This window comes from Bombus terrestris, chromosome 10 (genome assembly GCF_910591885.1).
Source record: "Bombus terrestris chromosome 10, iyBomTerr1.2, whole genome shotgun sequence".
Lineage (NCBI taxonomy): Eukaryota > Metazoa > Arthropoda > Insecta > Hymenoptera > Apidae > Bombus > Bombus terrestris.
Genome location: NC_063278.1, coordinates 944,065 through 969,865, shown reverse-complemented (window position 1 = coordinate 969,865; position 25,801 = coordinate 944,065). Strand labels below are relative to the sequence as shown.

The window sequence follows — 25,801 nt, the reverse complement described above, 5'->3', positions numbered from 1 at the left end:
TCAGTGCTTTGAGTAATTGTATAATATTTACGGTTATAAAACAAGTTCTATTATATGTGAAAGTGCTTTATTATCATACACTTTAGTACATTTCTTAGTTTATCATATTTTATGCCATTACGTTTAATATAACATAAATAGATAAATAAATACAATAAATATAACAATGCATTATTCTAAAATACAACAATATTAAATAAATAATGTTCTTTAATTTTTAATATGAATAGAAATTTTAGCATGTTTTAATTATCTAAACGGATAGTTACGAATTTAAAACAGTCCGACAGTTTCGGTATCGTGAATTTTACAGCAAAATTAAACCATAGTAATAAGAGATCAAAAGTAATAAATCTATTCGACTGTAGAAAGAATAATATATTAAAATTAAAAGTATTCAATTACCAATTTTCCTTATCGACGTTCGATAATGTGAGTCATATACGTATGTCATATCGCGCTACTCGATACAAACGCAACAGCTAAAGATCAATAACTAAATAATCACGGATCAAATTGAGCATATAGTCATAGTTTATAATTGGTACTCTTCAAAACCTATTGATTTCAAAGGAACGTCACAATTTATTCTACAATGAAATAAAACTATGTTATTTAAACAAATGTGTTTTGATATTTAGTACAATATTATTTAGTTTCCTATAGGACAGTTTTTCTGATCAGTCCGAATAAAATATGCTCTACTAATATTATTTTTATCCAATATTTGATAAGCTTTCTCTAAAACAGAAACCAATGGCTTCGGTTCTCTTGCCATAATCCAAACATTCCTTGTACTGAAATACATACAGTAATAAATTTACTATAGTAGTGTACGACTCTCTATTCTCTACTAAAATAATATTACTAAAATAATGTACAAACAATTTCCTCGAAAATAAGTAACGATAGGATATGAATATCGCGGGGGAAAAATATGACAAGCCCATTTTTATTGATTTTCTGACTTATTCATTTGGTGGCTTAAAATAAATATTTTATTATGCAATAGTTGAAAAAAGGAATATTCTGATAGATTCGAAAATCTACAAGCTTTTTAATATAGGCGATAGATCTATAATATTTCATAAAAAGCCAACAATTTTACTACGGTTGTTATTTCAATTTAACTTCATTAATACTAGTCCATATATTTCACATTAATGTTGTTTAAATGTTAAGAAAAGTAACGAAACTGCATATTTAGTACACCGATCAAGCGAAAAGATAATGTTCACGTGGAATTGTTTGATAACATATCGATTTTTAAAATTGTCTTTTTGTAAAATATAGGTAATGCGGCTTTTCATATTTTTCACCAGTAATTCTCTATCTTTACATATTACGTATATTGTTATTATTATGTATTATGCATGTTAAAATAATTACTACTTTGAAATATTGAGGTATATTTGTTATGTAATTTTACTTTCTTGAACATTTACCTGAACACGCCGAAATTTGAACAACTCCATACAACGGAGTAAGTTGTATAATCGGTATCGAGAATCCAATAAGGTGCATCTAATGGAAGAGGCATACTCGGGAACGAAACAGTTAATTTTGCGTCTTCCACTTTAAGAACAGGTTTTCCAACTCCTTCGATACTTGAAGAAACTCCAGTCCTGAATAAATAATAATATATGCAATTCTATCAAACTATTTCACTAAACGTTATTGTTATTAATTTTAATTTTGTTATTTAACATAATATTGTTATCAAGGTAAATTATGCGATTAACGAGTAAACGTATGAAGAGTTCTTTTTTATTTCTTGTAAAATGTCGAATATTCGAAAATGCAAGGAAGTATTATATTTTACATACATTCGTCATGAATGAACAATCGTAAGTTTGAAGAAAGTTTATAATTCAATACAACGCAAAGTGTAATATAACAGTATGACTGTAAAAGTATCTATTATCAAATATCTCTAAATTCCTCTACCAAAATTGTATAGTAAATGATGTTTCATTCTTTAAATTTCTATTAAATATATTTTGACATGTTTTGCACATTTTTCGAGCACATATATTATGTGCCATTTTTTAAGAAAGCTAGAAATTAACCTTAACTAAAAATCTAACAATTAAGATGTGTTATAAAAAATAAATCGACTATACTCACAAAGCGGATATCTGCTTATTCAAAATGTTGATCGAGTTGCTATCGTCTGTTATATTGTAAGTAGCAGTTACGCATTTTCCACCAAACTCGAAGAATGCAAAGTACTTCTCGATCTCGTACCATTTGCCCAAGTACTGGAAAACAGCGGAACACGCGTATTTATTTAAAAAGGATAAGCCTTAAAGAAAGTCCGAACGAATCATCTTTGACCTTCTATACTTTACATATCTATCTCTCGTTACATCCTATGTGTATCAATGTCCTATTGAGGACAACTTTCTAAATGCAGGTTGCATTACCTCATAAGTAAGTCAATAACGCAGGTATGTACAAGAAATCTATTCTAGTTTCTAGTCGACATAATAGACTTTGAAATACGCGATTATCATACATACCCTTTCTATATCGAAATTCTGTATGGTTTCCACAGTAGGACACGAGCCCAAAAATGGTACTTGTGCTATCGCAGCACTTGCAGTAATTAAAAGTAAATATATTCGCAGCATCATCTCTTCTGTAATCAGAATTATCAAATTAGTTTAATTTCTAATATTGGAGGCGAGAAGACGTTTGCGAGAATTAAAATTAACACAACTTGATTTGCCTTCGTTAATTGTGAATTTCGTAATTATAGAAGTTTTTGATTAAGGAATCCAGTTAACAGATTACACGAGTTTGCGTACAATCTTCCTACGGCTAACAATAAGACGAAACTAACGGACACACAGTACAAGGATAAAAGATACTCAACATTCATCAAGAATTTGTTCCATTTTTTTTACTATTTGGTTTCAAATATTTGTATAAAATATTTTTACGTGAACAAGAAAGATGATTTTTTCGCTAAAGCGATCATGAAACTACTCACTGAATAGCAAAAAATTATCAACAAACGGTACACATAACGTTCAATTACATTTCTAAGTCTATAAAGATAAAATACCTTTAAATCAAATAAAGCAACCCACATTTCTTTGGATCTATTAAGGAAGCTGTATATTCTTTACCCTTATGAATTGGCATCTTCCCTTCGCACATCTTTTACATACAATTGTATATCATATATCAGTATGCGATGTGCGTATTTTGCATATACAACAGTTGCAAATACTTCCTGCAGACAAGATATCATGTATACCAGAATCGCGTTTCGAAAGAACAGTTAACTTTTAATGTTCGAACTGTGGTAATGGCATTAACGTTAGCATTGCAAATACGTACAAATATCTTTCATCATCTATATATCTCTCTAGAGAGAATAAAAAGCAATTAATTTCGAATTCTATACAACATTATATTTGCAGCACTAAAAATGAATTTGTTTCATTTAGAAGGAGGTTATGAATTTGCGTTATTTCTAAATAAAAATCGTAGCTTGTTTTAATTGTAACGATCGTATTTTCTTTTGCGACGAACCATTTAATAAGAAAAGTACATAATAGTTAAAATCGTATTAACACGAAAAATTCGTATTTAAAATTCGCATTTTTATTTCAGAAGAAGGATACAACAATGTTGCATTCTTCCATATCTTTACCATTGTAATCAGTGACCATCGACATTTATGCGCCGATTGTAATCCTATAATCTCTTTGTATGCAATGCGTACAAGAGGAAGAACACTGCGATCTTTGACCGTAATGTAAAAAAATTATGAGAGTCACGAATTGAACTGATTCGAATGGGACACGTACCGGATTGACAACCGTTGTACACGCTGAAACTTGACAACTGGTGGAACTGATCGGGGTTGGCAGTGACACTTCTCACGCGACGAACTGTCCGCCAGTGACTGGTCTTCCCGTTCTTTGTACCTTCCGCTTACGCAGACGAAGCCGTGAAGGCTGACTGGATGCGTTCGGAAGATTTCTGTCAGTTAGTGGGTCACTAACGGTACGCCGCAGGTTCAAGAAACCCCAGGCCTATGGTTCGAATTTACCAGCGACTAATCGGCTGTTAACCGATTTTTTTCAGATCTAATTTCGATCAGACGAATGTCCCGCAACCAGTTTTAGAAATTTTTAATCAAATGTAATTCACGCGTGAAGTGGACAATGTACAGTTAGGGCCTTTCATATCGAACGTCTTACATTTTGAAAGTATTAAAAAGAACGGTGGATTATTGTAATAGCCACCTCTATTATATTTTCTTTGTCGTTATGTCTCTATCATTTCACACATTTCCTCGTTGTTTGCGTTTGTTGAACCAACGTTGAAACGTCTTGACTCATCGAGCAGATCCATCGACTAAATAGTAACTCTGTTATTCTGTCTACTGTTATGGTATTTGGTTTATTACAATATCCATTCACCATACTCAGAGAATGGAATTAAATATAATTAGACATTGTCGTAAGTATTTTTAAAATTTAGAGTATGACTAGTTACGTTTATTTACGCAAAGTTATTTTTAAGCCGTTACTGTACTTTCTTATAAATGTGAAATTAAAATATTTGCAAAAGGCTGAAAAAGAGAACATCAATCAAAATTGAAATTCCTTATTAATGGTCCCGTTATCCATCGTTTTATACATCCTTGTTGATCCTATTTTTAACGTCAAAGACTACATATTAAATAGTTTATTATTTTTCAAATTGTATGAACACATATCTAGTTTGTATTCATGTAATTACCATTATCTAAATAAGATATTTAATGATAGATCGTTCTTTTATACTCTTTCTTTCGTGTCTTCTTTCACTTAATCTACGATTTACTGGTAATCGAAAAACGAAATGGGAAGAAAAATATAAGTACATCGGAATTTCATAGCAACGTTTTATGTAACAATTTATTTAACTTTTATTGTTCTTTTTTTTTACATTTGTACACAAGTTAAAACAAATACCCTCCTATCCCTCCACGAACCATGAAAGTGATAATCCTTGGAAATGGATGAATAATGAAGATGAAACTCAGGCGAGACTGGTTTCAACAGAACGAAACCGCTACAAGCCCGAAACTCAACTAATCGATAATAATCTACGCGAAATGTCTCGAACGAGACGAGTATAAATTTCATTTTCAAGTGTTATTTTCACGCAATCTTTTCCACTTGCTTCATATTTTCGTCGACTCCGTCTTTCATAGGCTCGCCGTTTTTCTCCTCCTTTATCTTCGCATTCTTCGTCGGTGTATCTTCTTTCACGGCGTCAGCCACTTCCATGATTCGAACGGGAACCGCGTTAACCGCCTTCTTCTTCATGTTTTCAGCAGTTTGAGGCTTTTTCGTCAACTTTTCGTCCTCCTTCGTGTTCATTTCGACGATCACTTCCGGCGCATCTGGCACTACAACGGATCTAACATTTTCGGTATCTTTCTGCGGAACTTCTACGGGAGGTTGATCGCCTTGTACCTCTGATGTCGCCACTGGTTTTGGCGCATCTAAGTAAGCACAGTCTTGCTGATCCGTCTTTACGAAAAACGTTTTGGAAATCTTGTAGCTGTCAAGGACGGCGTAAGCCTATTTGGAAAGTAATTTATATTATATTTCTACTGTATAATAAAATCCCTCATCATATATATATATATAAAAATATCAAATGTTAATTTTTTAAATTGAGTGTTTATCAGATCAAACGGGATTCAATTTGTAGAAATGTATAAAAAGTACATATATAAACTTGTGTTTCGATGTATAGACAGAGAATGCAAACGTAGATACTAGTGTAGAATATTTAATGAATTTAAATAAAATTTTGTTTCTGAAAAGAAGGAGGAATTTAAAGTACGAATTTACGCTTTAAATAAAAATGAAAAAATAAATAAAATATAAGTGAAATTTACCTTCTGTAAGACTGTTCCCGGTGCCAATCTTTCTCTTGTCATAACCCAGGCGTTTTGCGTATGGAATGGACCAATACCGGAACAACTCCACAGAACCGCGTAAGAATCGTAATCCGTTTCAAGTACAGAATATTTGGTTTCAGGAGTCAATGGTATCGTGTATTTTACGATTAGCTTCCCTTCTTCGGCTTTCGAGGCAGCTTTCTTGATTTCACCCTCTAACACTCTCTTGATCCCCGTGCTAGATGTTTCAATAATTATAGATACATATTTAAAGTGTACTCTTCAAAGTCTCGCTGGTATCGTGACCAGCTTTATCGAGGGTTGAAACATCGGTATACTATCAGAAACTATACATTTTTTCGCAGATGCTATACAACGTACTCGATGAGTGATGTAAAATAAAAACGAAGCGAAAGGTAACGATAAAAAGAAAGTTCTTTCAACTTCTTCAAATATACTTACAATCTATTTGTAACTTCGTTGCTGACTCGGTACTTGCCGTCAGGACTCAACGTGTAATTTGCCATTACGCATCGTGATACTACTTCTGTCAGTTGAAAGTATCTCTCAGCTTCGTACCAGATACCCAAAAACTAGAAAACAGTGAAAATAATTCGTTCGTTATAACGATATTCTTTTATTCTCTTGAAACCTAAGAAATTTTCGAGATCGAAGAGGAGGATCCAAATAAGGACGGGATAAGGTTAAATCATTTTAAAAACTATAACGTAGGTACATAAAATATCAAAGAATATTCCATTTCGATGGAAGCAACGCTTGTAAAGTAACTTTTGAATTGTTAACTTTGCTATAGACTTAGCTATGGTTAACTGTACTCACCTTACTCATGTCAAAGTTCGCCATAGGTACGTAATCTGGACAGAAACCCAGACTGGGTATCTGGGCTCGAGCCAGAGCCAAAGCCGAAAGTATCAGAACTATCTTGCCGATCATGTCTACCGTTGATCTGCCGTGAACATGGTGCAAACCGCTTCTCTTATATACATTAACCAAGGAGCGCAAGAGCGTTGACCGGACACTACCCCCCCTGTTTTACCTACACGTGAATATTCTTACGGTACTCTTCGTGGCCTCAGAATCTGGTCACCAGACGATGGTCATTGGTCAATGTTGTTAGACGACTTCTTGGCAAGAAGTTTAACCAAGGTGGTACCCGACGACCCGCTGAGAACAAACCGATGCAGGCTCTATTATGCAATTTCTTCAAACAACGGTACTTTTGGTCGATGTAGAAAGAATCTTTCTTTTGTTCGATGGATCGGTGTCAGTCAATTTGACGGGATGCCAACATTTCTTAAATACGCATAGCAATCGTAACGGGCCACGAAGAAGGTGAATCCTCTGGACATTGGTGATAGTTGACGTTACCAATGGAAAATTCTTAGTAAATTAATACAAAGTGCAATATTTTATTACACGTTACAAATGACTTATAAATGTATTAATCCCTGGTCAAATAATACGTCAAACGGTAATAATATTGTTCGAGTACGAATAAAGAGAATATTGGGCCTGCATGATGCAGTACTTCAGACTTCAGTTACTTCAGATACTTCAAAATGATACCAGTACTCATTTAGCAGCGGAAGAAGGAAATTTCATTGAGTCGGATATTGTTGAATTTTTGAACACGTTACCGATATAATCGAGTTTCACAGGCCAACTTCCTTGTACATTCTATACGAGCAAACCAAGCGAGTGGTAGGAACAAAACTAATGCGAATTACTTACACCTTTTGTTTTCTAAGCACTGTTACTTGTATTTATGTTTTGAAAAAAATTTTTCAAATAGAAGAAACTCTGAAACACGTTACCATCGCCTATTGAGTCACTTGCAACGTATAAAAATATCGAATATCTTCTATTCCACAAATTTGTCTCATATTTTGATAATTACCAACATTTGTCGAGGTAAATTTCGTGTAATATGCGAAATATTTGAATACGGAGTAAACGAAATCACTTTTGGGCTTAAAGGCTTAAGGAAGCCAATTTTAGGATATAGCGATTACCTAGTAACCTTAAGATGAAAAATCAGATATACGATTGCTCAGGAAATATTTCTACGAATACTAGGAAATGGGAATGTAAAAAGATACTCGAGTGAGTCATATCTAAAACTTTCGTTTTCATTTGACGAATGCATAAATTTGTTATGTTCGATTTACATGAATCTCATTCGCAGTTACCTTGACCCACATTTTTGTTTGTTTGGTGTTTTCATGATCAGTTACTCGTCCGCGACGAGACCAAGATTAGAGTAGATCGCAGTAGGCATCCTGGAATGCGCGATTGTGAGATTTACACCTTTAATAGCGTTATTCCTCTTCCTGTAGTCATTCATAAAGCCGGTTTCGACAATCTCGATCCTTAGCGAGTCTGTACTTATGTTCACAAATGAAGTAGATAGATGGCAAACGTGTCCGACTTTTCTTTCTCGCAACAAAACAGGAACTAGCTGTTCCTTATCGCGTTACAATTATGCAATCGACATTGTCAACAGATAACGCTTGGCAAAGGTATACCGCCATTCTGAACCGTGGCCCGCCAGTAACGGGTTTTTCAACGAGGTTCCTTTTTGTATGAAATCCTTGGCCATCGAACCGTTAGTTTGGAGTAGATGTCCCTCTAACTACACGCCGATAGGTCTATAAACGAGGAACCGCTACGAAACAATTTCGATAAATTTCATTCAGACGTTGATTTTGTGCATGTGTGTATCCATGTGAACTATACGAATCGGTTTGTTCCTCTTCGAAGTACATTTAGTTTTCATCGATAAAAATCGTTCTCCTTTCTGTGTTTATCGTTGTTGAAAAATAAAAAAAAAACTTCCACGTATACGATAAAGAAAGATACTTATCGAAACGTTTAATTCGACGAAGAACGCACGTCGTTTGCATTATATACAAAATCCTGCTTTTCCATTTGAAATTTCTCAGTAACGAATGATTGTTTAAAGACTAATTTTGGCAAATAATAGAAACCGATAAGAACGAATTCGCTTGAAATCTAACGTTTCTTAGGTCGAAAGGAAAGGGAAAGGATATTGATATGAGCCAAGTTGTTTTCGCTCGCTCGTTTATCTTCTTTTACAGATTTCTCATCTGAATTAATTTATTTCTTGTAAATCTATGAACACTAAGAAAGCACGCGGAAAACGTTCTCCGCTCGGAAGATGCTTAAATTCTAGAAAACTCTGACCAGATGTCCGAAGAACAATGATTTCAAATCAAGCGAATATTTAAGGAAAGGAAAGTGATATACAATATGGTAACGTAAAGCAAGTATTATTTCATCTTGGAAAGGAATCACGACATTTCTTATTTTTTTCATTCGTAATCAAGATTTTATATAAATTTTAATTGCAGAAATAACACGCATCGTCGATTTTATCTCTAGGAAACAACGAACGATCGATCTTTCTAACTCTGCATACGCATTTTACCATCACGATTGCAATTTACTTCCTTGATTAAAGTCTTCTTCACTTAAGTAATCGACATAGTCAAAAGCAAAGTTCAACATCGATGAAAAAATGATTTATGTCTACAACATTTCGCTACGTCGAGGATGAAAAGAAATGCCCTCTTGGGACATCTGGCCGCGAGTGTGTGTGTCTGCGTCTGTGTATATATACACAATAAACGTAACTAATTAACAGTAACATAATCTGCATACGTAATCCTAGTGCGCTTACGTCTCGAGAAGAGGGAACGAGGAGGTTGGAGAGGGTTTTAGGTAGAAGAGGATTGGAGACAGAGAAACGACGAAAAGTTAGTTACTAAAAATTATTTAGGCGGCTCGCAGAAAAAAAAGGATCGTCTGTTAGCTTCTTCCTCTCGCGATCGAAAGATTTTTCCTTTTTATTTGAAAGAGCCACGAGTCGCGCTCGTACGATGCGCCGAAGCGTTGCACGCTAAACAATAATTACTTTATCTTTATTATCATTTAGTATCACATTGCGTTCACTGTTTTGTGCTGGCCATTTTTGCCTGGCTTGATGAGAGCGCACACCACCCCTCTAACCTCTTCTTACGTTCCTATGTTCTGCTTTCGTGCTCGTTTATACCCCGGCGGTAAAAATACCATGGCGAAGGCAAATAGAACGAACGATCTTAGTTCAAATACACTTCCAATATGGTTTTTTAAAAATTGCGAATCCCAATAAACAGCAACAGCTAGCTGATTTTTTTCATCGCATCGTCCCCTTGCAAAAGTGAAACGGTTCAAATTTAGCGATACGTTTGATCGTCAGTGGGGATATTAAGATGGAAATTTTCGAAATCGCATCTGGTCACGTTAAATGTAAAAATATAATTTGCGTAAAATAAGTTAGAGGAATCGTTTCGTGAAAGTATTCGCGTATGTGTATGGAATGTGCGCGTGAGTTTCAAACGAATATAATATCGTCGCTAATGATATTTATCGGGATTCGAATTTATTTGATTTTCCACGTTTATCAAGACCGTCCGTTCCGTATTTGAGATTTTCATACAGCCAAGGAGCTAAAGAGAGGTTGAGGCCCTTCTTCAAGGCACCTTAGGTAGTAAATACCTATCTAGAAAAGAAATTCATGACGTCCTGCGCCAACAAAAAAGAAATTAGAGAAACAAAAGCTACTACTTAAAACAATCTATCTAGATCCTAACGAAACTTGGATTAATTCGAGTGATATTAAAAACTTCTACGTGAATTAATTAACGCTTTCTTTCAATTCCTAAGCGAGCTCGTATCGTCATCTTACACGTGTACGTATCTTAAGCCTATGAACACATGAAATCACTGCCCAATCGACCAATTTGGACCCATTTGACAAGGCACTCGAGTCGCTGAGATACCAAAGACGTTTCAAGGAAAAACGACGCAAGATGGGACAAGGGAGGAAGGGAGAAGGACAGTTACGATGAAGCGGAAGACGAGGATTGTAATACGCGGAAGAACATTAGCAACGTTTATTCTAACAGTTGGCGAACAGGTTGAACCGTTTTGAAAAAATTATTGTCGCTTCTTCCAGGATCGCGTCTCGCCGATAATGTTCCTCTTCGTAGGATAAGGAGAACGCCAATATCTTCTTGTTCTACATCCACGACCTTCTAATCGAATCCTTCCATACGCTAATTCCGAAATCGTACACAGCTCTCTGCGAGCAAATTTGTTCGAGGTGATTAACGGGCAGGATACCTAAAATCTACCTAAGACAGAAATCGGTGGAAAATCAGTTGGTCCCTTTGCAAAGTGTAAAATAAATAAATTGTTATATCCGTTCGCTTGTTTCTACGACTAAAACATTAACCTTATTTACACATGAGATTGTTTGCGCGCGATCTGAGGTAAACGAGAGGTTTCGCTGGATGTCACGTGACGCGAACGGAAGCGTTTAAAAGCTTTTTCAATAAGTAAGACGCAACGAGAAGACGCGTGCCGGATTCACCTTAGTGAATTGGTCGAAATTCGGCGCGTGACAACGATAATTGACTCTCGCCTCTTCGTTTATATTATATTTTCTATCTTTTGCTTTATTCTTTCTTTCTTTCCTTTTATCATATATTCTCGTTTCGACTTTCTTAACGTTACCCGATAGAGACCGTCAACATATCCGACACACTTCCGACCAACGTCGACTGTCGGAAATACGTTATTTGGTCACAGTTACTGGTCATCGCTTATAATAATAAACAGGTAGTCGATTGTTGCGTCGTCTTCGAATATCTTCAATTTAGAGAGGCTCACGAAAACGACGTAACGCCTTAGTGGAAGGCTCATCCGGTGCTGTAAGATATTTACTTTCGAACAGAAAAGAAAAAGAGATTCACGAAGATCTTGTAATTCCACGCGGAACCGTAAAACTTGCTGCAAAACTTTATAAAATAACAAGTTCCCACTTTCGTTCGTCCGTTTACAAAGGTAACAATTATTCGACGTTTCTCATCTTCGCGAGGAAAGAAAATTTAATCGCACGAGAGTGCGATGCCGCTACGTAGCTATGCTATGCTATTTTACATTAAAATATCTTTCGAAGAAAATATTCGTCCAGAAAAGAGTTAGAAAAACTACTTTTTTACTCCGTGCACGATGGTCTTATCATCTCGAGATCGATATTCAAACCAAAAAGTTTTCGTCAGCAATCGGAAGCAATGGAAAAGGGAAAAACTAAAGGATAAAAAAGAAAAAAGAGAAAAGAAAAATGCTGAATCTATAGTTTCGAATACTGAGAAAATTTAAAGGCACTCGTACTTTCTCATCTGAACACGATCCAAGCATGCTCGAATCGATTTGCGAGAAATGCAATATTTGATCGAGATGCGTTCGAGATGACGATTCAGCACCGGTTCGCCTTATCCATGTCGCTAGTCGTGTAGATTTTTGCTGAGTAGCAAATTATTATGCGGCCCTGACAGATGCCTGATTAACTCTTGTAGACTATCGAAACTTAACGAACAGAAGCAACAAGTAAAGGTATTGTCAGGGGCGGCTATGACGCCTCTGTGAACGGAGCAAAGATGCTTCAACAGGTGAGCTTTCTGCTTAAACATAGCAACGCAAAGTCTACACGCGAAAGGTTTTTCACCCGTATGCACTCTCAAATGCGTTTTCAAGTTCCAAGACATTCCAAACTGTTTGCCACAATAACTGCACCGATATTCGCGAACGGGAGTAGACTTTGGCGGGTCATCCGTCGGCGGAGGTGGAGGCGCTCTTGCTGCTGGCAAAGCCCAAGAACCCCAAGGTGGTTCCAAGCCTGCCGCCGATGCTGGATCAGCGCTTGGTGGTCTATGCGACGCTCCTGGTGGTGTCACTGATCTGTCCTGCTATAAAATACGATACATGCATGTTATCCTATTCGCAACTAAATTACAAATTTTATAAAATATTCCATAAAAGCAAGGATTTTATATTCGATTATTACGCTAATTTGATGTTATTCGTTTGAAATTGGCAATACTATATCTATACTGTCGTCTTTAGTTAAAACGTCCTATCGAAATCGAAGGAAACTCAAGTTTTATTTATTTTTTTCTCTCCGTTCAGTTTAAAATATTCGATTGTTATTTACGTAACAACTTGCATAATATTACCGTTCGTAAGAAGGCACAGAAAACTTCAATATCGCATTCTGTCATATTTATAGCGTTATTCTTTACTATTCCTTACTATTTTTTACTATCCTTTACTGTTATCCAAATACCTAATTTTAACGAAATTCGATTAATTTAATTGATAAATTAACCTAGTATCTCGTAGATTCGAAGTTGGTATTATTGAAATTTATTATTATTATTACCATCGATGCAACTTCCTTTCGCAGAAAATTTGTTCTACGTAAGAAGAACTATACAAATTGCATAAACATATACATAGTTCCAAAGCTATAGATCGAACGAATAAGATGACATATAACAACGAGAATAACATCTTCGTTTAATAAACAAATACCTGATGTCGCTTTATTTTTAGCGATTAAGTTTTAAAAATACGGGTTTGATTGTCGGGCATCGATCGACGAACAACCTTTCGATAATATTTTCGGCAAGGAACTGTATATCGCGTAACGCAAAGACTACTTGCGCTGTTTCGTATTTAAATGTTAATAGCGTTTGGTAACAACAACTATAATACTTTTATAAATATCATCTTGAAGATTATTAAAAATTTTCATTTTGCAGTAAAGTGACAGTAATTAAAAAACTCTGGGAAAATTTTATTTGTATTTTACAATTAACGATGGAAAAATTCCAAATGCAGGCTGTAATATTTTCAAATTCACATCAAGTTGTACGTGTGCAATATGTTGCTCTCAAAAGTTTACTAAAACTTCGTATTTAAAAGAGTCGATGTATGGCAGGTTGCTCGTCCATAGGCGCTGGAAATCTATAATTTTAAAACCTTATTTCTAAGAAATAAAGCAAGAACAGTATTACGTATTTGTTAAATTAAAATAATCCGTTATCTTCGTTATCTTCTACCAAGTTCTACTTGACTTTCTCGCACGTTTCGACTTGAAAAATTTTATTACCAATGTTACAAGTCATCGTATTTGAAATTTACACGTCTGCAATTATACACCATTCTATCTCAAAATAGAAATTATTTTCGTTGACGATTCTCTTACGAGAGAATATCTAAATAAATTCAATTTATTTATAACATGTTAACATTTTAACAAATCATCGAAATTCTAGTTGCTATGTGAAATTCCAATTAAACCAACTTTTAGGTAGAAATACGGACATAAGAGTTCGATCCTTTAGTTTCGTTACTCGATGAACGTGATTCGTTTACATATAATTAACAAATTACGAATTTATTTACGAGATATAGATGGAAGATAGAAAGAGGTGATACAAATAATATCGTAGACCGCGGATATTTATGCAAAATTATATTTTTACATGCTCAACTTTCAATGAATTTATACGAAGATTGCAAGAGAAAAATATACGATTTGATCAATTTTGTACATGATAAATCCATAAAAGTTTGCGAAGAAACTAACCAATATCGATACTTGAGAATCAACTACGATGACCAATAATCGAAATCGATATTTTTAATATTTTTGCACTAGAAGCTCACAATTGAATTTGATGAAAAGATAGTTTTGTGTTTTCCCATTTGTAAATTTCTTATAAAAATGCATAAAAAGTGCATAAAAGTCCGCAGTCTGATGGTAACATTTGCATCATTGTAAGAGAGAAAATGAAAATACTCATTTACCAGGTACGGGGGTGCCGAGACGCTGAGGGGATGTGGCGCTTGCAACCGCCTCGGCGTCTCGAATCCAGGATTGAACGGTACAAAGGCTGGATTCTGAGCGGGTGCATTGTGAAAACCTGGCCTTCGTTTTCGATGAGGCGTGACGATATACGCCTCCGCAGGTGGGATAGGTATTTCTTCGGGTTTTCGCTTTCCCGGTTCTAAGCCTAACGCGAGTCGAGCCGCTAATTGCCTCCTTCTCTCTTCCGCCTCCTCTAGAGATTCTCGCCTCTCCAGTAACTGCTTCTCTGGCCTGAATAAACGTACGGCGATAAAACTCGTAGAACAAGTTACCACTAACTAGCTATGGAACGAACAATTTAATAACGTTTGTTCGTATTTTCAAACTTACCTAGGTACAATATCGTGCGAACTTTCGCTAGTAGTGGAAGTTCCAGAATTTAAGCTTAGGTTTACAGGATCCGAACTATCCCTCCGCCGAGGCGGTTCTATACTGCTTTCTCTATTCTCCGCGAGGAGAGTTTCACCTTCGACGCCTTCCACGTCTACTTCTGGTTCCTCCTCGCATCCCTCGGTTTTTATGAGTACCGAGCAACAGTCGGCCGGATTGTTCGACTGCCTGTAACGTTAGCGGACAATGCGATGATACTTGTTTCTTTGCGTCGGATGGGATAGAATTTTCCAATTATCTAAGTATATCGCGCGTATTCATCCGGAAACTTGAGAACAAACGTCGAAAGTGGAAGATAAAGGCGCGAACGCACCAGCCTCGCTCTCTTTATCGAAACAAAGATCGGACAAAAGCAGAAATTAATCTTAATATAGTTCTCTATCTTAGAAATGACGATATCTGTATTGACGAATTGATTTCACGAATCCTCGACACTGGTCGATCTCTACCAACCTGCCGTCGTACTGCGATTCGTAGCTGGAACTCTCTTGGCCCTCGGAGGGCTGAGGGGTGGGTATCCTTTCGGGGTCGGAGTTACTAGAGGTTTGAGGTTGATTCGGCTCGAACAGCTCCGACTTAATTTGAAGAAGCTCGAACAATTCCCTTAGCGGCGTGAGTTCCGTCGACTGCAAAATATTATCGTTCTTGCATGTTTTTTCATCGGCGAACGACGCATCGTCGAAGAAAAATGTTACACAACGAGATAATAGGCTTACTGGAATGAGAGCTTCTCCGTTATAAAGAAATTCCAACAAATGAGTCAGCTGGGTTTTTCGGACCCCGGACAAGTGAACCACATGGTCCAATGCAGGGTTACGAAGGAGACTAGCCAAAAGGGGACTAGCTGCAGCCAAAACTACTCGATGGGCCTTGACGACGGATCCATCGTCGCAAGCTAACGTCACGTCCACGTGACGGTCCCCGGTGTACCAGGCTCCAACCTCCGCGGCCAAGGTCGCTGGATGCTTCCCATAATGGAGCGTCAGGAGACCGTCAGTATACATCGTCTGTAAAAAGTTCGTCAATTGTTATTTACGTTATTCGTTGTTTTATTGCATTATCGTATTCGCACATATAATTGCGTGACGCGTTCGATTATCTCCGAGCAAGTTTTAAAGAATTTTATAAAAAAGAGAAAAACGCTTCGAAGAAACCGTAGCTCGTGTAAAGAAAATTCGCGCAGTTTATATTTAGCGAAAATATCGTCCGTTGCCGAGCCTGATCGGTTCTATTTATTACAAAATAAATAACGAGACTTTCAATGGAACAACAAATTTAACGATATGCTTGCTTTATAAGGAAAATTAATAGAAATTAAGATACTTTAAGAGCGTGCGTCATTTTTAAATTGTGTGGTCTTGTTGCATAAAGATTTATGTTGCATAAAGAAATAAAGATTTATTTACCGTTAGACGATATTAACGCGAATTGACAAGTTACAAGTTGTAAGATATATGCACCTAGTTCATACGTTAATTTTATCTTTACAAGAGGATACAAGACGATGATTTGTAATTTGCAGAATTTCATTTATTTTGCTAGGAAACTTGTAACTTCAATTCGTAATTTATAAATTAATTTGAAACTTTGGCATAAATCCTTCGTTCAAATCATATAAAATTCTACCATATACGAGACAAGTTGTAATATTAAAGAGATTATACCACTGCTTATCGTTTACTTATATTTGATTAATTCTAATTGACGGTCGTTTAAAAGTAGCGAAATTAGAAACTGTTTAAGAAATTTTCGATTTTACGTTTATAGGATCAGTTACGTATCGTTGGAACATTCTGCATCATGTGATGCACATAATGATTTACGCAAAATCTAAGCATATGACGCTTGTTATCGCCGCACCGCGACGATAATGGCGAGGAAAATTCTTTCGTAACAACGAAATAAGCGAAATATGTGTGACGTCCTTAACCTAATAATGCGCTGTCGTCGCTTCGCGTCATGCAAAGACAGCTTCGTTACACTAATTTCATCTTTCCGTGCCCCGCCTCTGTTAGAAACGGCGGAAGGCGGTGACGTGTCCCAAGATTATGTTTCTCACGTTTCTCTGACATTCGCTCAGCTTTCTGCTAAGGACTTGAATTGCGTCTAATGATAGCTCATCTATATAATTAAGTTGCAAAGCTATTTATTCGACGAATTCAGTTTCACGTGGATATTTCGAAGAAAACGACTTTGAGCTGTCTATCATTAGCACAATACGAAACAGTGGTTTGTGTGCTCAATTAAATCTAACGGGCTCAAGGTAATTGCTGAATTACTTTGAATTCATTTATTGCTCGGAAAAATGAAACGATAAAATTTTATCTTTCTGGGAAGAGAAGAGAACCGTGTGCGCGTAATCCCACTGACGTAATTGTTCGCGAGTAACAGTGCATCGATAAACATAATAGAATTGCATCTTGGATGCAATAGCGTAATTAGGCAGTTGCGGTCCCGCTGATTAATGATCTGCCGCTTCGAGAGGGGAAATTCTGTAGATCTCCGCGTTCTTCGAGAAACTTCCTATTAAAAGAGTACTGGCGAATACCGGCGATGTAGCTCGCAACGAAATGTTACCGTGACTCATGTAACTGCACTGCAATTTAATTCGCGATTAGAAAATAACGCAGCAGAATATGGTTACCCGGAAAATAAATTGTACGTTTATTCGGAACGTCGTAACGAATTGCGCGTACCATCCGATATTATTTATTTATAACGAATCGACGTATGTCATTTTCTAATAGCGTACAAATATGACGCAACGAATTGAACGAACGGTCTATCGCTCTTTTCATTTCGAACGTTTGAATAAATTCGTCGCGCAGGAATCGAATAATAGTTCGTTCATTCGTTCGTTCGTTCGTTCATTCGTTCGTTTCTCAAGGGGAGCCGCGGGAGAGAAAGTTTGATTTCACGTTATATGCTCTCAGCGAGCAGAAGTATAATTAACATTATGAAACCAATGCCGTAAACATCGACGCGTTCCGCAATGTCAAACGTGTCTCAGGCACAATGAGTTTCACGCTTAACATTCGCGAACGTTAACGAAACTCGTTCTTTCTCTTCTAGAGAGGGTGTTTGATCGAGAAAACCACGCATACTATTTTCTGTTATCGATCTAAGCAGATCGATCTCGAGTATCTCAGAGCTTCGTAGCAAGACAGGATAAATTTTCTCACGTTGGTACTCTGTTTCCGAATAAAAAAATGTCAGACTTTTAATGGAACAATTGGATTAAGATCAAATTAGTTGCATAAAAAGCGATCAGAAATGAAGATCACGAAGCCGTTTTCCTGTTATGCTGACACGATACAGGAGCTTGTCAAGTGGATACTCATTGACGTGACCTTCGATGAGTGATCCGATCAAATTGGAAAGGGAAGGCCTTGGGCAAGAGTCACGAAGAGGGCGTGAATTCCATCGAGGCAAGAGATCGCGAATCACATACGCTGCTTTCTTCGTTTCTTTCTTTCCCTATATCTCCAGGGTGTGCCGTGCCTCGTATCTTGTTCCAATACTTCGCCAACTACGAGCATCCTAAATTCGTTACTTTCACGTAACTAAGTACAACGAGGTTGTAAAATCGATAATTAGACAAATTAATCGCATAACCTACCGAAACCTCGGTTAAAACCGTGCAAAGAAATTTTTAATACAAAGTCGATGTTGTATACACGTGCGTCGTACAGCACATCGAAATAAAACTTATACAATTTCGCTTTCTGATTTTCCAATTTTTCGAAACAATAACGATCGATTACTGTTTCTCTGCTTAGAAGCGAAATATTGTTAGCCGTTGTCTATTTATTCTGCGGAATTCTAAAATGGAACGCAGCGTACAGTTGTGATCGTAGATACGTATCTATAGCGGAAAAGAATAAAAGGGATATAAGGAGATCGTAAAATCGATCGATAATTTCAGAGGTCGGAAGAAGCCTTTATTCGGATCATTCGTACGATGTCAACTTATTCTTCGCGATATATACGATATGTAGATTTGTCTGCGTACCAAGGCGAACGGTTATATCGTTTTTAAGTTATATTCCGAAAGCTCCAATTTCGTGACTCATCGTCGAACTGCCAACGCCGATAGAAGCTGATCTTAAAACGTTAATTTTATCGACTGTCTGTTTTATCGGCGAAATATTTCCACTAGACGATCATCGATCGATGATATTCCTCGCGATATCGTTTCTATCCATTGTTACCGCTATCCGATGATTTAACTTACGGCTTTGTTATATCATGGTATATAAATCTGCTCCAAAAATCGAATAACAGAGGATAAAAAAAGGATAAAAAAGAAAAAAAAAAGGAGAACGATCCTTGAACGAGAAACGGCACGCCGCGCTGGTTCGCGCGTGTATGACTCGATCGCACACGTAATGTCTCGTGAAGCGGTTACTAAGAAAATCGCTGAATAAGGAAATGGTTGCTGATGCGTCTGCGTTGTTGTTGCTGCTGTTAGCAAGCACGACTTGAAGTTCAGGGTCAATCGCTGGCCGACCGGCTGCATTACGTCCACGCTTACGCTTACGTTCGTCTTTCTTCCTCTATTTGGGCCTTGAAGAGTTGCCGGGCGGGGTCTCGTGCCATTCGTGCTAAGTGGGGGCAAGGCCCCGTGCCACTAGATGCAGAAACTCTGGCCCAGTTGTCGGTTGGTGGGGGTTGCGCGATCCAACTGTTTGCCAGTTTTACTAGTCAGGATGCCTGCCGCTCTTTGTAGGTGCTGCTCTCTTTCCCCAGCAGTCCGTGGCCAACTGGTAATCCGCTGCGTTTCGATACATCTCGTCGCGTCGGTAAACCACCATCGGCTCCTACTTTGTCGCGCGCTGATAAATAGAGGAACCTCGGTGCTACGCTTTTGGCGGTGGATCCGAATGTTCGTGATTGCGAAATTAGAGCACGTTTCTGATAACCGATTCGTTCCATGAATCAGCTTTTTCTTTTCAGATATATTATTCACCAAACTTTGCTTACAAGTTTCCCAGTCCATAGATGCTACGCTCTTATTGAGAAAGTACGAAGTTCGCGAAGTTCGCGAGGTTGACAAGAAAAGTGTACTTTATTTATGGCAATATCGGTGCTGTACGGTTTTACACCTTTTTACGTATCACGTGATCTCGTGAGAAATTAATCCGCGCATCGTAAAAACGACCGTGTCATCCATTAACCTTTTAATTATTGAATACACCGCGCACGAACGTTTCCCATAGGCGATGCGCGATTTTCTACGATCGTCATTACGTAGCCATGTATGTTCGAGCTATATTCTGATTTTATCATGTTCGATATTTCACTATGTAAAATGGTGGAATAGATGAATAATTTTTACTCGAGGTATATGAATGATATATATATATAAGGTATACACGACGCGAATGAAATAACAGTTTTATACCAAATACCAATGAATGTCCCGATATAGCTGACCGGTTGTGCATAGTACGTTTATGCATCCCTAGTCCATGCCGATGACATTCGCTGCACGTGATACGTTAAAGGGTAATTGAGGGGTAAAAGCGAACACGCGAAAGTTTCAGCGTCTCGCCGCGTATTATTTCTGTAAAGTTGAAATATTCTGCCTCGCAGACGGAACTTGCGAAATAGTATCGATACGTCACGTCGTCCAACTTTTGTAGTTACTAGCAAAAACACGCGTCGTCTCGTGTGCAACATCGAGACGGTCCGAAAGACGTTGGCATTTGTGGAAGAAAAAGAGGGGACGATGCAGTGGGAACTGGTGCAACGAGTTCGTGAGGTTGAGCTAAAGATAAGAATGAGAGGAGAAAGTTGCTGGAATTCGTAAATTTCGTTGCGCGAACTCTCCGTGGACGTCGGTTGCTTATCGCCTCGCATACTAATGCGGTCGCGCGGCAGCCGTGCGCGCGTGTGCACTTACACTTTCGGTTCGTGACTACACCACCGCACGTATACACGTACATATTCACACTCGCACTGCGTCGATGTAACGATGCGCAGTGCCACACACACGCGAGCATTATAATCTTCTATCCGGATGGCGGACGTTACGATCTACCATTGAATCGAACAATGGCGAAACTGGGTTACGCAAATGTCGAGGCTGGAAATTAAAGCGCGAGACAGCGGGGCCAAGAGAGGGAAGCTCGCACCAGCATCGGCCGGTGAAAAAGATTCAGCTCTCGTATGAAAAACCGAGGCCTTGATCGGAGAAAACGCTGGTCGATGCTGAGAATGTTATTTCTCGCGGTTCGATGTGCTTAAAACTTGGTTCGGATTTATGTTGGTCTAGGTCTCGTACAGACAATTATCGTTCTACGCGATTGACCGATGCAATTGACTGTTGGAACGTAACTGTTTACACGTAGCACACGAACTTGGTTAGGATATTTATTGTTTCCGACGATAATCGTCGATTCTCCGTCTCGATAAATGTGACGATGTATCGTTTAATACAAACACCATTGAAATTGTTAGAACACGTGTAGAACTAACTAGATCCTTTTTCGTCAAACGAGCAAAAGTCTGAAATTAATTCTTTAAACGGGACGATATTGTTCGCGAGATTTTCTGTATTCGGCAACGACTTCTTTTATCGTTTGCATTTCTCATTACCTTTGTCCGGTAGAGATGCTGTGCAAGGTAAAGATTTTAGATATAAATGTGAAAAAGCTATCAAACGACGTCCATGTATGAAATATTGTTTATACATACGACGCTGTCAAATATAAACCGATAGTAAAAAAACGGCAAATATTATCGTTTAGTTTACGAGGGGCGGTTGCTGCATCGATGCTGACTTATTTTTGACAACGGTAAGGAATTGCGCGACAACGACGTCCCGATAACGATGTACGTCGATCGAAATGACCTGCCGTTATCGGTTCACGTTTCGCTTTCGTATCAACGATTAAATGACAAAAAAAGAAAAAGCGATGCGTCCATGTTAGTGAAAAACATTTCCCGTAAACGCGAAACGTCACGTTGTTGGCAGACCGAATCACCGAAATAAGTTGTCCAATTTTCACGCTTTAACGGCGTAAATCGCGGAATCCGTTGAACGGAATTACTCGTCGTTACAGTGCGGTACGAATCTGAAAAATAATGGAACTGTTTGTTATTTATCGCAAAGAGAACAGATCGTGACGATTCGGATTAAGGCGAGGCTGCTGAAACCGCGCGAACCAGCCAGCGCGGATTGAGCAACGCGCGGAGAACTCGTTACGAGACCTGTAATGGGGTCCAGGCGTTTCCGCTCCATTTTTTGTGGGCCCAATTACGTTTCGCCAGCCTCGATAGGCCGTGTTTCGCGGTCTCATCGGGCCTCTCTCACGTACATGCATCTTATACGTACGCACACAAGCATCGAAAAGCATTGGTTTGGAACACCATAGAAGTTTGCGGGGAGGCTATACGACCCAGCGTTACCACAAAATATCACGAACAAGAGAAGAAATTGCATCGAACACGTCACGGCCGTTGATGGCTTTTCTGACAAGAACACGATATCCGTTTAATGGTGGTTTTATAATCTTCGTCCGATGGACAAAAGGAAACATAAGGAATTAGAAGGATAAATTTTTTCTATAGATTCGGTTGACACTGCGGTCGAAATTCAGTGGCTGTCTCGGTTGAAATTCGCTGCTGCTGAAAATATCTATAGAGGTCGTAGCGTCGTGGCTCGTTAGTTCTTCATCGAGCAGACAACGTGTTTCACCGTGTTTTAGAAACGAAAATGCGTAATTCTAACCGAGGGCAGGGTTATGACACCCCGTGAAACCTATGACTCACACCTTTCCCCGATTTCGAATCACTATTTTCCGACTGGTCTCTCACGCTCTCCCTCTTGCGCATCGCTCCGTCGACTGTGACGTACTCTCTCCGTTATTTCTTCTCTCTTCTTCCTTTTCGTTTTGTCCGTCTCCGTTGCTCGCTCGCTATTCAACCGGTCTGACGAAAATCGCCCGACTACGTTTGGATATTGCAAGAAAAGCTAATAACGCGAGAAACGAACGAGAAACGAAGAAAGATCGCCGCTCCGAAGAGAAAATCTAAGGATCGAATTGAGAAAGAAAAAGGAAAATCTGCACGATCGAACGGAGAGCGCGATACGTAGAAATTCTTCGGATAGATTATTCCGCTTGAAACGTTGGTAGTCGGCCGTCCGGTCTGCGTACGTATGTTTCGAAATACTTTCACGCTCGGGGAAAACAATGATGCGGAGACACGTTTCTGGATCGCAAGTTCGATAAGTGCGTTGCGCCACGAAACTGGTTATTATCCTATCCACTTGTCCGTGGAGGCTATTAAAAGGTAGAATCGGCCCGACATTGGTAAACGCAATGACGGATCACTGGCGGATACGGAGCAGGCGCGTGTCAAAAATAACAACGATCAGGATAGCGACGGAGGATTCGTTCCGACGCGACGCGACCCGACCCGACGCGACACGACCCGACGCCACGTGACCCGACGCCACGCGACCCGACGCGACTCGACCCGACCCGACGTAGGGGAACGACAGAATTCCCTCGGCCGATCGGCGGTCGTCGAGTCACCGGATACATTTCGTTCAAGGCCAGAAAGTAAAAAGCCTTTTCAGCTGCACTTACGTACCAACCTAGCCGACTCTAACTGGTACGTGGTCGCACACACTCTTCCCAGGTATACGCTTGTACGTGACACACGTTCCATGGCCTTGTATGTGTACGCGGCAAGCTGTCTCTCTCTCTCTCTCGTCTCTCGTCTCTTCTCTCTCTCCTCTCTCGCCGCTCTCTCCTCGTCTCTCTTTCTGTCTCTCGTTCCACGAAGCGAGTCCGCGAAGCGGCTAGTTACATGATCCATTCATTATATAAGAACAATCGCCTCCTCTAATAGACGCTCCATCATTGTAGATCTGAAGGGCATGTTTGTTACGCGCACGCGTCGTGCACTTCTTCGCTCTATGGGGCAATCGAGTGCACCCGCGATTTCTACGGCCAGCCTCGCTAAAATTGAGAATATTCGTACCGCGATCGCGGACGAAGGTCGACAGGTTTTAAACCGCGTCTCAGGATTTTACGTCTAAGCGACGTGTTTCCTCGTCGATAGAAACGCATATACATCGCGATAACAACACTAACAGCGTTGATGTAGCAAATGGAAAATGATTGTTTCGTTGGAAAAAAGTAATTAGCATTTAAAGAACATCGGGCAAGAATGTGTCGAGTAATAGAAACTGCAGCTGGAATAGAACATACGGTTTTTTTCCGCGAAACAAATTAATTCGCCTACCGTTTTTGTATAAGAGTCAAGGTGCATGGCAGAAATCATAGAAACTTCGGACTTTCGATCGTTTTTCTCGAACAGCAGCCGATATGTCTTTTACGGAATTCGCGCGATAAACATGATGTCAGTTATAATATTGAGCGTCGGTCACTTTTTAGCACTTGCATAACCAGAAGGACGTCCGAGCGCGGAGCATCGTTGCCGCAGGATCACGTGGAAACGCGGAAACACATCGAAGAAGCAAGAGATTTCTGAAAAAATCTACAAGAAGGAAAAAAAAGGTTGCTGTGTAGACTTTGGCAACGTTGCTCTCTCGATCCTCGACGCTCGTCCTTTCTCCCCTTACATCGACGAGAGACCACGCGCGTACATACATGCATGCGTGCACGCCACGTACGTATCTCGCTGCAGTCGCTGCAAACGAGTAAACAGAATCGTGTGTATCTGCCTTTATGCCCCGCAATACGCACGTCTCCGCGTTGCGTTCCCTTACGTAATAAACGATCGTTTCTCTCAAACGCACCGCGTCTCGTCTTCTCTTCTGGTACACGAGCCAAAAGGCATTTCTGCCCTCGGCGAAATCGCTACCGTCCACGTCCGTCTAATCTTTCGAGAACAAGGGCCGTCAACGGCTTTAAAATCGTTCCCTGCCGTTTGTACAAACGCACGCAGTTACGCTTCCTAGGAAACCATTTTCAAATTCAAACGTCATCGAACCGATGCAGATTCGTAAATAGGGACCGTAGCAACGAATCGAATCTCTCGAGTTAATCGATCCTCGTTATTTCGTAGCTTGTTACGCTAAATGGAAATATAGTTGCATCGTAATATGATATAAGACGGCGAGTGCGCGGCAACAGGAAACGAGTTTTTCAGAAATTTTCCTACGAGTTCCGCTATATATAAACACGGAAAGCTGGGAAACGGAAGCAACGTCGGCGCAACGTCACGTATACGAGAAGAGCACTCGGCGAAGAAGTCGAGGAAAAGAGTGTGCCGATCGCGGCGTCGAGATTTCGATCCGTTCAATGTCAAAGCCTGGCATCATCATCCAGTGCACCTTTTACTGCGCATCGGCAGATGCAGCAGCGTGTAGCGTAGTGGTTCGTCAAAGCCTCTGCTCGCGAGTTAGTCATCGACTGGCGGAGATCCGATCGTGCATACAGCCGCGATTGAGGACTATTAAACGGATGACCTTTCACTACCTAGAAGATCTACATACACCTACGTACGGGAGCATACGCGGCCGCGAGGTACCCGCGTGCATTCATGTTACGCAATCACGATCGTTCTTCTCTCCCTCTTCCTCTCTTTTCCGCTGATTCTCTACGCCTCTCCCTCACCCTCTCCATCACCAGTTAGACACGCACGCTGCTCCAGCGTTTCGGATCCGAAGGGCAAGTCTACCGACGATTCGCCGTTTTAATCCATTTACGCTTCTT

The 25,801-nt window shown here is 39.2% G+C and overlaps 3 protein-coding genes across 3 annotated transcripts; all 3 read right to left on the bottom strand.

Moving 5' to 3' along the window:
* Positions 1-78: 78 nt before the first annotated feature.
* LOC100651649 (apolipoprotein D-like) lies at positions 79-4,224 on the bottom strand. The gene is made up of 5 exons (XM_020864890.2): positions 3,822-4,224; positions 2,523-2,641; positions 2,128-2,261; positions 1,446-1,625; positions 79-797 (listed from the first exon to the last, which is right to left on the bottom strand). Exons 2-5 carry the CDS (start codon positions 2,634-2,636, stop codon positions 653-655), a joined length of 573 nt encoding a protein of 190 aa, XP_020720549.1. The 5' UTR covers positions 2,637-2,641; positions 3,822-4,224; the 3' UTR covers positions 79-652.
* A 53-nt stretch (positions 4,225-4,277) lies between these two features.
* Positions 4,278-8,858, bottom strand: LOC100649583 (apolipoprotein D). The gene is made up of 4 exons (XM_048409746.1): positions 6,758-8,858; positions 6,380-6,510; positions 5,915-6,155; positions 4,278-5,591 (listed from the first exon to the last, which is right to left on the bottom strand). The coding sequence occupies exons 1-4, from the start codon at positions 6,869-6,871 to the stop codon at positions 5,166-5,168; spliced, it is 912 nt and encodes a 303-aa protein (XP_048265703.1). The 5' UTR covers positions 6,872-8,858; the 3' UTR covers positions 4,278-5,165.
* A 144-nt stretch (positions 8,859-9,002) lies between these two features.
* LOC100649697 (transcription factor Ken 2) lies at positions 9,003-23,896 on the bottom strand. The gene is made up of 6 exons (XM_048409745.1): positions 23,709-23,896; positions 15,824-16,114; positions 15,561-15,733; positions 15,048-15,275; positions 14,657-14,948; positions 9,003-12,750 (listed from the first exon to the last, which is right to left on the bottom strand). Exons 1-6 carry the CDS (start codon positions 23,784-23,786, stop codon positions 12,289-12,291), a joined length of 1,524 nt encoding a protein of 507 aa, XP_048265702.1. The 5' UTR covers positions 23,787-23,896; the 3' UTR covers positions 9,003-12,288.
* Positions 23,897-25,801: the final 1,905 nt, after the last annotated feature.

Coding starts and splice junctions, on each gene's coding strand:
- LOC100651649 (XM_020864890.2), bottom strand. CDS start 2,636: ATGATGCTGCGAATATATTTACTTTTAATTACTGCAAGTGCTGCGATA. Junction 2,262..2,522: donor AGAATTTCGATATAGAAAGG/GTATGTATGATA, acceptor GCTGTTTTCCAG/TACTTGGGCAAATGGTACGA. Junction 1,626..2,127: donor AATAAGCAGATATCCGCTTT/GTGAGTATAGTC, acceptor TTATTTATTCAG/GACTGGAGTTTCTTCAAGTA.
- LOC100649583 (XM_048409746.1), bottom strand. CDS start 6,871: ATGATCGGCAAGATAGTTCTGATACTTTCGGCTTTGGCTCTGGCTCGA. Junction 6,511..6,757: donor CGAACTTTGACATGAGTAAG/GTGAGTACAGTT, acceptor ACTGTTTTCTAG/TTTTTGGGTATCTGGTACGA. Junction 6,156..6,379: donor AACGAAGTTACAAATAGATT/GTAAGTATATTT, acceptor TGAAACATCTAG/CACGGGGATCAAGAGAGTGT.
- LOC100649697 (XM_048409745.1), bottom strand. CDS start 23,786: ATGGAACGTGTGTCACGTACAAGCGTATACCTGGGAAGAGTGTGTGCG. Junction 15,276..15,560: donor GAATCGCAGTACGACGGCAG/GTTGGTAGAGAT, acceptor CTAACGTTACAG/GCAGTCGAACAATCCGGCCG. Junction 14,949..15,047: donor TCGCACGATATTGTACCTAG/GTAAGTTTGAAA, acceptor ACGTTTATTCAG/GCCAGAGAAGCAGTTACTGG.